Source organism: Hippocampus comes, unplaced genomic scaffold (genome assembly GCF_001891065.2).
Source record: "Hippocampus comes isolate QL1 unplaced genomic scaffold, H_comes_QL1_v1.1 scaffold120, whole genome shotgun sequence".
NCBI lineage: Eukaryota > Metazoa > Chordata > Actinopteri > Syngnathiformes > Syngnathidae > Hippocampus > Hippocampus comes.
This window is the reverse complement of record NW_017805781.1, coordinates 146,976-158,440: the sequence shown is the minus strand read 5'-3', so window position 1 is coordinate 158,440 and position 11,465 is coordinate 146,976. Positions and strand designations below refer to the sequence as shown.

Below are 11,465 nucleotides of genomic sequence, written 5' to 3'. Positions count from 1 at the left end.
TAAGGTTTTTAGTCTTCGAGAGCTAACTATGGCCATCGAGGACTACGAAGCGCCCCGTGGCTGGCTTAAAAGTTCATTGCATGCCAGGAAGTATTTGTTATTGTTAGATTCAGACGAGGATGGACGTTGCATTGCTAAAATGGCTACAAAACGGACCTTTTGATGTCAAGCAGCTAAGACAAGAAGAGCTCTGATGCTGGAAGAGAGGGTAAAAGTGATCAAAATGAAAGACGGAGGAAGCAAAATAAAAGACATTATCCAAGAAATTGATGTAAGTGAAAGTGAATGCTGTTCGTGAATTTCGCAATTTCTTTCCCTTTTTTTCTTTCTACACTGACAATATGAAGTGTCAAATAAGTGTGTGCTCATACTTATGTACTATTGGAATAAAAATAGAGTACACAAACGTTTGTGTGTGCGTGTACACATACGTTTGTGTGTGTGGGTGTGTGTGTGCTTACATCTGAGATCAAATTTGCTACAGTGAAAAAACCCCTGTTGTGAAAAATTTCTTGCTGCAAACATGATTTCGTTGTAGAGGAGTTTCACTGTACAATAGTACCGTATTTTCCAGAGTATAAGTCGCAGTTTTTTTCATAGTTTGGCCGGGGGGGTCGATTTATACTCTGGAGCAATTTATGTGTGAAATTGTTAACACATTATTGTATCATTTCACATGTTGTTTTCACATTAAACCGCAGGAGGGCGCTCTAGGCCTGTGTTGATGATTTCTACATTGGTGGGAGTAACTTAAAATAATACTACCGGTACTAAATAAAAACAACTGAGAAGGGTTGAACAAAAATGGCACCGAAAAGATAATCATATTCTGCAGATTACAAACTGCAAGTAGTGAAATATACAGCCAATAACGGTAATCGAACAGCAGAAAGAAATTGTGGACCATCCTGTCAAACTACAGGGTGAACACCCTGTAGTGACCCCCAACAACACCCAAGCAGTGAACAATAAGGGTCTGGCGGCCCACCTCTACCAGAAACTACTCTATCAACGCCCCCGCCCTCATTCTCTGCCCTTCAGATCCATGAACAGGATGTTAGACGGCTCTTCAAGTAGGAGAAGATCAAGAAATCTGCGGGGCCGACAAAGTGTCCCCCTCCTGCCTGAAAGTCTGCGCTGACCAGCTGGCTCCAGTCTTCATACAAATCTTCAACAGATCCCAGGAGCTGTGTGAGCTCCCATCTTGCTTCAAACAGTCTACCATCATCCCAGTTCCCAAGAAACTAGCAACATCGGAACTGAACGACTGTAGGCCTGTCGCTCTGAAATCTTTTGAATGCCTTGTGCTGAACCACCTAAAGAACATCACCGGACCCCTGCTGGACCCTCTGCAGTTTGCCTACCAGGCAAACAGGTCTGGGGAGGATGCAGTTAACAGGACTGCACTACATCCTCGATCACCTGGACAGCACAGGGACCTATGCAAGGATCCTGTTTGTGGATTTCAGCTCTGCGTTCAACACCATCATCCCGGAAACCCCTCACCCCCAAATTTCTCCAGCTCGGTGTGTCCCCTATGATCTGCCAGTGGATCCTCAGCTTCCTGACGGGATGGACACAACAGGTGAGGCTGGGAAGGACAACATCATCAACACGCACCACGAGCACTGGAGCCCCGCAGGGATGCATCCTCTCTCCACTGCTCTTCTCCCTCAACACGAACGATTGCACCTCAACACACCCAGCCGTCAAACTCATAAAGTTCGCAGACGACACAACAGTCATTGGTTTCATCAAAGACAGCGATGAGTCTGCGTACCGACAAGAAGTGGAACAGCTGGCGCTCTGGTACAGCCAACACAACCTGGAGTTGAACACGCTTGAGACGGTAGAGAGGATCATGGACTTCAGGAAACGTCCTTGTCCACAACTGCCCCTCACACTATCCAAATGCCCTGTGTCAACCGTCAAGACCTTCAAGTTCCTGGGAATCACAGTCTCCCAGGACATGAAGTGGGAGGTCAACATCAACTCCATCTTGAAAAAGGCCCAGCAGAGGATGTACTTCCTGAGGCTGCTGAGGAGGCATGGCCTGCCACAGGAGGTGCTCAGACATTTCTACACAGCAGTCATCGAATCAATCCTGTGTTCTTCCATCACGGTTTGGTTTGGGGCCGCCACAAAAAAAGTACAAAATCCGACTGCAACGGACAGTTAGGATGGCGAAAAAAATCATTGGCACCGCCCTACCCACTCTTGAGGACTTGCACACTGCAAGAACCAAGACAAGGGCACGGAAAATCTTACTGGACGCCCCCACACCCCATCCACCACCTTTTCCAGCTATTCCCCTCAGGCAAGAGCTACCGATCCATGCGCACCAAATCCAGCAGACACTCAGCTTCTTCCCTCTAGCCATTAACTCCCTAAACATTAACACAAATCTCCTTGTATCGTGGCTCATTGCAACCTTGCAATTTTGCACAACCCTGTGGAACAGCATTACCGCTATAATCATTGTAGCTCCAGCTCTGTACTTACTTGAACCACTGTCAGTGATCTATATTCCACAGGACCAGACACTTTAAAGCGCACAAGGACATCTGCACCCTTGCACACTTTTTGTACTACAAATACTGCTACTGGTCATTTTCAAATGATGCAATGATTTTCTGCACCAACTGTTAGTATTGTATTCTACCACTGATCACTTTAGCTCTGCCTGACTGGTACTCGTAAGAAGGAGCATATAACTCCTCCTCTAGCATCCCTTCACTGGCTCCCGATACATTTTAGAGTTCTTTTTAAGATCCTATTCTTTGTTTTCAAATCTTTAAATGGCCTCGCACCACCTTACCTCTCTGAGCTCATCCGCCCCTACACACCTGCCCGGCGCCTCAGATCTGCGGACCAGACATTATTAAAAGTACCAAGAACTAAGCGGAAGCTTGGAGGGGATCGAGCCATTTTCCGTTGCTGGTCCCTCTCTTTAGGATGACCTCCCACTGAACATTCGAGGCCCCCTTACTGCCCATCTTTAAAACTCGTCTCAAAACTCATTTGTATTTTATGGCATTTGACATGGCATGACTCAGACTTGATCTTAGTCTTACTGTTTGGTGCTTTCTGCTGTCTTTGTTACTAATTTGTTGTTTTATTGTTGTATATATGGTATTTGCTCAATGTACAGCACTTTGCATACAGCGATGGTTGTCCAGTTGAGTTAATACTTTGCACATTGTCTCACAGCTGTCATTGGGTGGTACCATCGCACAACGGTACCCTTACATTACCGAATGTCGTTCCATACTTATTGTCATGTATTTGTTTATGATGATACTAGTGTAGCATGTACTACCGGAGACAAATTCCTTGTGTGTTCTAAATACTTGGCCAATAAAGACGATTCTGATTCTGATTCTGAAAGGCTGGAATCATTGGAACTGCAACTGACGTTGACTCTGACGTAAGCGAAGAAGAAGAGGAAGTGACACATTTTGTACGTCCAGAGTTGGCGTAGTTGTTTAAAAGTGAGACAGAGGATGAAGATTTCATTGGATTTTGTGATTTGGAGTGGCACTAATGGTTTGATAAACCATTTGTTAGCATGTTCTTTCTGCTATAGTTATCTGAATAACACTTAATATGTTACGTGAACATACTAGGCAGGTTCTCCGTTCATTGTTTATGCGTCATGTAACGTTAGCATATCGTACTTATTCAGACTGTTGTTCTCTATTCTATTTTTATTTTAAATTGCATTTTAAGATGACAAGCCTGTTTTTTGGTGTTGGATTTTATCAAATACATTTCCCCCCAAAAATGCGATTTATACTCCAGTGCAACTTGTTTTTTTTCTTCTTCTTTATTTTGCATTTTATGGCTAGCACGACCTCTACTCAGGAGCAACTTATAGTCCGGAAAATACGGTCCATAATTTAGGATTCTAAAATGTACAATATGATGACTTAGGAGTAGACAATACAACAAAGCATATTTCTCACAACAGACAGAATGATTGTCTTCCTATTTTATGTCCAAGCATTAGTGCTGCACAATATACTGAAAAAATATAGCCATCACGGCTACCCGTGCAATATGCGTATCACATAGACATGAAATACGTTTCATATGGAATTATATACTTTTAACTGAGTTTGAACAATCAGATGCAATCTTAAATGTGCATCGCGATCCAATAAGTGAACAGTGTTGAGGGGCATCACTAACACTAAATGCCTTAAAAAAAAAAAAATTGATATTAAAAAAACACTATCAAAGATCCATTGAGCCTACTTAATTTGTTGCATGAAAAAATATTTCTTTAACCCTTTCATTGCGCCATGGAACCTGATAACATAAGCAGTCCACTGTAGTAACCGCTGTCCCTGAAAGGGTTAATTAGATCATAAAACTCATTTCTTTCGGTACGTGTTAACACAATATCAATATCGCACACCCAGATCGCATGCTTTTCCAATATCGTGCACCCTATGAACCATTAATATTTTTATTCGTGTGATTCAGCTCAAAATAAATTGGTCATGACCGAGATATCCAAAGTAGATGACTATTTAAGTTAAAAATCAAGGTACCCATTGCAGTGAGTAGTGTCATGTTCCCTACCTGATTTATGGGTTTGGTGGAGGTGAGTTCGGAGTTGGAGCTGGGTTGGCCCCTCAACATGGTAAAAGGGTGGACTCTGCTCTTCATCCCCTGAAAAGCTTCTCCTCCTGACTGCCTGAGAGAAGGGCCGCCGACCAACTGGAATTTTCCTCTCTAAACATCAAGCAAACTGTGGTCAGCTAACGTCACACACACAGATCACTTCCCTCTAACATGTTTGGTGAGTCATTTTCTATATTAAAGGAGGCCAAGTTATAAACACTAAAATTTAGAATGACACAACTCCTGGGCATGTGGAATCAAGTTGCCAGAAACAAGTCTGATAAGCAGATGACTCATGAGTACCCAATCTGTCGATTGTGGGCTTGAACCCAAGTCAACCATGAGGGTTGTGGCGAGTGTATTGAGAAAGGCGGGGGAATATTTTTTTGGGGAGATTGTCAGCTACCATCATGCTTCATGTTCTTTTTATCAAATGCTATGCCATTTTTTACCCCAGACGTAATGGGCCGCACATCTTCCAAAAAGTTACATTTTGGACTCAGCAATCCACAGAATGTTTTATCAAAACTCTTGAGGATCATCAATAGGTCTTTTGGCAAATGTGAGACTAACCTTTGCTTTCTTTTTGGACAGCAGTGGTTTTCGCCTAAGAACTCCTCCATCTATCCCATTTTTGGGCAGTGTCTTTATTATGGTCGAGTCATGAACACTGACCTAAACTGAGGCAAGCGAGGTCTGGAGTTCTTTGGATGCTGTTCTAAGTTCTTTTGCAACCTCTTGAATGAGTCGCCGTCGCATTCTTGGAGTTAGTTAGTTAGTTAGTTAGTTAATTTATTGAACATACAATACAACAACAATTGACAAAAGGCAAACAAAATTACAAAAGGAGAAATAAAAATAAAAAGTAAATAAAACAAACATCAGCATCGTTATATGCTCAAAGGAGTAGGAAGAAGTATACAACTTATCTAGTCCTACCCCTTGTTGTGTAATAATATAAATAGATCATTTTTCAATGCAAAAGAAAAGGAAGAGATCTACCTCTCATCAAGTACTTTTACCCTTATGTGTACTGTACTTATCTATTATACACCCTTCTGTTTGTATTTACATACATATATATATATATATACACACACACACACATATACATATACACACACCTACATATATACATGTATATAATTATTCATTCTCCTTTTTATATCAATTGTCTCATATTCATTATAAATACTGCATTTCTTGAATATATTTAATGAGTTGAGTAATTTTAGATGGTTGACCACTCCGTGGAATTGTCTGCCACTGTTCCCAGTTTTATCCATTTCTGTCTTGGAAATGGCTTTGTAACCTTTTCCAGACCAATAGATTTCAATTACTAATTTCTTCTTGAATTTTTTCAGATCGTGGCATGATGCGTTTGTGCTTCTTGAGATCTTGTAGCCTACTTCACTTTGACAGATTCTATTCATGTGATTTCTTGATTCAATCAATGTCATGCTAGGGTGTTGCCTGTGAAATTGAACTCAGCTTTCCCAAAACCAGTTATTTAGTTGGCGACCAGTTCTGAATGAAAACCCCGCCAACTGCCCGAAGACAGCAGGGAGAGGCTCGAGAACGCCCGCGACCCTCGTGAGGATGGGTGGATTAGAAAATGAATGGATGGATGGATGGATGGATGGATGAAACTGCCTTTTGTATTTCTTTGGGTTGTCTCTGTGTGGTATTAAAATTGGTTTGATGAACTGAAATCCTTGTGTGCGATAAATATGGAAAGAACACAGAAATCAGGAAGCGTTTTTGCCCCTTCCCAACCATGGATAACAAATGCCAAATGATTTATGATTAATAAACTCACCCCACATGATGATCATGTGGTCTGAACTGTGCAAAGAGTGAATTTGTCCTGATGAGATTAGAAATTAGTTGTGGCGACCTCAGAAATGGAGGACAGGCTCTGAGTTTTTAGAGTCCTGTAAATGTGATCATTGCTGGTGTGCTTAAACTACACAATTATCACACTAAAAAAGAAATTATTTAACTCATATTACAACGTACAACTTCAGCCAAACCAGAAGAAAAATGCTACGTAGTGAAGTAAAACATTTTAAAACTTTATTGAAGAAAAATTACTTACTTTTCTTTTGGCCTTTATACTGCTGGGCCTTTTTCTTCTGTTTGGGGAGTGACTGAGACATTTCTCTGGTACCTGAAAGAAGAAGATCATATGTAAACATAATTTCAGTGACAATTTTACAGTTTACCCCCAGCGAGTCCCAGGGACTCGCTGATCAGAAAAGTATGAGTACCATTATGCATTTAGTGAGTTCCAAATTTTGAATTCTGAAATGGTCTGCTTATTCAATTGCATATGATAATAACATCAACAACAACATATACATGCAATTATAAACAAATGCTGCAAAAATTTTAATAATTCAGTAAGCAGGCCTGAGGAATTTGGAAATTCACGGTAACCGTTTTTTGGTTCCGTCGGATTACCCAATGGGAAACCACGGTAACTAATTTTGGGTTCCGTAAATGTTCATCATGGGAACCCATTTTTCTATTTTGACTGATATACATAATCAAGAATTCTGAAACTCAAAAGTATGATGTTTCAAGGGTGAATGTTTGAAAACTATCCATGAACAATGAACATTACATCAGCAGCTGTGTACTCCAGGTTTATTCAAAAAAATAAATGGATCAAAATATAGTAGTCATATGGCATCATGAATAGAGCATACCACAAAATCAGAGTATTTTTTTCCAATCTCACACTGCTAAGATGAATTTACTGGTAAGTATTGATGTGGCTTGACATTTTCTTCCCAAAACGATGCATGTGTAATCTACTATCAATTTGACGAAAGAATCTAACACACGTCATCATTAGTTCATTGTTTACAGTTAACATTAGCATGACTACACCTTGTGACGAATGTATTATTCCTAAAGTTACCATGCTACAACGAGTACATTATAGAATAACCAATACTGTTTCATAATATTTTTCATAGCGATTAGCCTATAGATCTAATGACCAATTTGCCTTGTAATCGTGCCTCGCGTAGTATCTCGCTCTCGTGTTCTGTGCATCCGTCACAGGTGAGTTTAGTGATATGCCCTCCGGACGATTCATACGAAAAATCAGACTGGCATTCCGATTTCTTAAATGTCGCAATTAGTAGACCTGTGCAAGTTTTTTTCGCCGCCATCTCAAACTTTCATCCGCGCGATTCCTCAGTTTGCGGACTAAAATAGCAACCCGCATGCACACATAACGTTATATGTTCCGTCCCAGGCCTGCCGTAGTTTTTTTTGTTTTGTTTTGACTGAGAAATTTCCTTGCGTCTCAAAAACGCACATTATTTGGAACTGTGCGGCCCACGGGAAAATTATCCGTCTAGGACGCGGGATGCAGAGGTAAGGAGATGGCTGAATTTGAATCACTGTCTCATGAGCTTGCAATAAGCTTTTGTTTTCTTGGATTTTGGTTGTGTTCTCAGTTGACCTGGGCTGTCTTCGAGTTTTGTTCTAGCCTATTGTTTTTTGATTGTCATTTATACTTTTCATATCTGCTCTACCATTTGATTTTAGCATTGAGTTTTGTTTCGCTTTTTGCAGTGCCACAGTTCAAAGCCCAATCTCCTCTTGTGTCTTGTCATCAGTTCTTCAAGCACACTTGTGTTAAGTGTTTTTCTCTGATAATGACCACATTTTTGAGACAATTAGTGACAATAAGTTTCATTGTTTGGCTGGTCTTACCACTTACTCAGGTGTGATTTGTATATTGCTGCCATCCGGCCAAAACCTCCCATGTCACAATTTGGTAAATTTTACATTTTTTTTCACGGATCTGTCCAGCTGGCCAGTCCACACGTGGGTGTTGTTTTGCAAACTATTCACCAATCTTGCGTGTTAAAAATGGTGGTAACACTTCATAATACCGATTGCTAGCTAACCATTTGTCATGCGTTAGTTAACGATGAAGTCTAAATGAACAATTATGAACTCGTTATTTTCAGAATTCGTGAATACTGAAAGAATAATTTACAGATGATTTAATAATTTGTAAATACATTAGCAAAAGATTAAGTCATAATGAGAAAGTATGAACTCATGATGAATTAATAATAATTATCAAAGAATTAATTTATCATAAATAATTTGCAAATATTTAATAATTAACTCATGATTAAGACGTAGCCATTGTTAAGCGTTATAATGCATTAGCAAAAGATGTGTAGCAAAAAGTCGCGATGAACATATAACACATTTACATAATTTGCAAGTACTGAATGATTATGAATTAATAATTTTCAAATAGGGCGGCCCGGTAGTCCAGTGGTTAGCACGTCGACTTCACAGTGCAGAGGTACCGGGTTCAATTCCAGCTCCGGCCTCCCTGTGTTCTCCCCGGGCCTGCGTGGGTTTTCTCCGGGTACTCCGGTTTCCTCCCACATTCCAAAAACATGCATGGTAGGCTGATTGAACACTCTAAATTGTCCCTAGGTGTGAATGTGAGCGTGGATGGTTGTTCATCTCTGTGTGCCCTGCGATTGGCTGGCAACCGATTTAGGGTGTTCCCCGCCTACTGCCCGAAGACGGCTGGGATAGGCTCCAGCACCCCCCGCGACCCTAGTGAGGATCAAGCGGTTCGGAAAATGAATGAATTTTCAAATATTACAACAATGATTAAGTCTTGATAAAGGAATATCCTTTTTCAAAAAAAAAAAAAAAAAAAAAACTAATAAATGTTAATGGAGCTGAACATCTTAAATCTGGAACCATTAGAATCAGTCAAAAAAGATGAAAGTTATAAGTAGAAATCTTTCAATTAAAGTTTTGCGATAGCCTTGGCCACCCTGTGCGCAAGCTTGCCATCTTGAGGATAGAAGTCTAGCGCCGCCCCCGAAGGCCGCTGTGGTGAAGTGCACCTGCCTCTCTTACAGTGGTTTTAAATTGAAAACGCACACCATAAAAAATGCTTTCAGGACTTAACGATTAAAGATATTGGTTCCACAAAGGGCTCATTAGAATGTCATGGGTTTGAGGAACATGATCATATTTCCATTGAAGTATTATTAGGGTTTTTTTTTCATTAAGATTTAAAAAAATGACAGAATTTGGGCACGTTAAAAATAGAATAACTTAAAAAGAGAAGGTAGTAACATTAACACTGTGGTCAATGGAAGCTTTGCTTGACTCCAAGCTTCAAGTCAAATAAAAGGTACAAATTCGTTTAATCACATGCACACAGACACACAAATGTTTTTGTTTTGTTTTTTGTTTTTTTTTCCCCTCTACACCCCTCGTGATTGACTAGGGGACAAGCAAGCCCACGAGCTATCGGTCAATCGCGATTGTCGTATTGGGCACCCCCTGCTCTACACCATCAACTCTATAATTGTATGAAAGCTGAGGCCTTCACATTTTACTCTACAACCATAACTTGTTATTCCCATACATTATTGGTGTGAAGGCTGAGACCATCACACATTATTCCGATACTGTACTTAATTGTATAATTGCTTTTAGAATTCACATGTAATTCTAATTATTTGTCATTATTGTGTGAATTCTCTGACTGTATATTATTATATCCATGAACAAGGAGCTAAATGCTAAAGGGTTTGACCACGATGATGAACTAAAATTTAATAGCCATTCAGTATAAGTTCACATAAAACAGTGCCTTTCAATAATCCATTCCACCGTTGCCATTTGACATGGATGGATGGATGGATTTATTTTTATCTCATATTATTCAGTTGTATTTAATAATGTTTTCACATACATAAGAGTTCAAGGGTTTTCCCAGCATGATTTATATATGATTCAATATCCATTCAGTATAATTTCATGTCAAATAATGTTTTTTTAATGATCCTTTTCAGGTATACTACGTGATGGCAAAAATTGTTTTGTATTTTCATTTATTTTATATTTTAACAAATGAACATTTGCACAGAGGTTAGCGCAGATGAACTCCGTGTATAACAAATGTAAAGGCCACAGCATTCACACAATAATTAACTAACAATCATTAGAGAAGAATCTGTGCCTGGTGGTTGTCAGTTGGCAAATACGTCCGGTGCAAAAAAGGTGGCCAAGGGCGGCCCCTTGGCCACCTTTTTTAGCATGCTAAAGAAGGTGGAAGTAATGCACCAAAAGTATTTGCCAACTGACAAAGAAAAAAAAAAAAAAAAAAAAAAGGGGGGGGGGGGGGGGAATTGAGTAGTCGTCATGCATAATCGCCGGCGGCCACCTCCTTCAGAATGCTAAACACGATAAAAAAGATAGCAGTAAATGCACCAAAAGCCAACCACTAGAAGAAAGTTGAAGAAATGTAAGGAGATGAAGTAGTAGGCGCAGTAGTCGTCATGGCAACTCATGTGTGACCTATCGCTAGTGCAGCATGTGGCTCCCGCCATGAAAAGGAATTGCTATTTCCAGAGCTAAAAGGTGCAATACCGTATTTTCACGACCATTCGGCGCACCGTATTGTTGGGCGCAGTCTCAGTAACGGGTGCTATTTCTGTATTTGACACACACAAAACGCACTGTATTATTGGGCGCAGCCAGGCATGGTAAAACATACGCCAGCTTAAACATACGGCATGCATGCACGCACGCTAAAAACACGTTAGCTTGAAGCATACGGTAGCATGCATGCACGCTAAAACATACCAGGTTTGTTAGCTTAAAGCATACGGTAGCAGCTAAGACATACGGACACACGCTAAAAACACGTTTTTAAAAAGGCAACGGAAGCAAAACTGAGTTCGGTTGTACTTTATTTAGCCATTTTACAATGTACTCACGCGACTGGTACCTGCTAGGGGCGTGCCTTTAGCGTCCTCCTACAC

The 11,465-nt window shown here is 40.3% G+C and overlaps 1 protein-coding gene across 1 annotated transcript in view; it reads right to left on the bottom strand.

Moving 5' to 3' along the window:
- Positions 1-11,465, bottom strand: part of mbtd1 (mbt domain containing 1) — a 96,596-nt gene that overhangs the window by 1,123 nt on the left and 84,008 nt on the right. Inside the window, exons 15-16 of the mRNA XM_019884894.1 lie at positions 6,728-6,799; positions 4,588-4,740 (exon numbers count right to left, since the gene is read on the bottom strand). Of these exons, the coding sequence (XP_019740453.1) occupies positions 4,588-4,740; positions 6,728-6,799 (225 nt within the window). The remainder of the gene's footprint in view (positions 1-4,587; positions 4,741-6,727; positions 6,800-11,465) is intronic.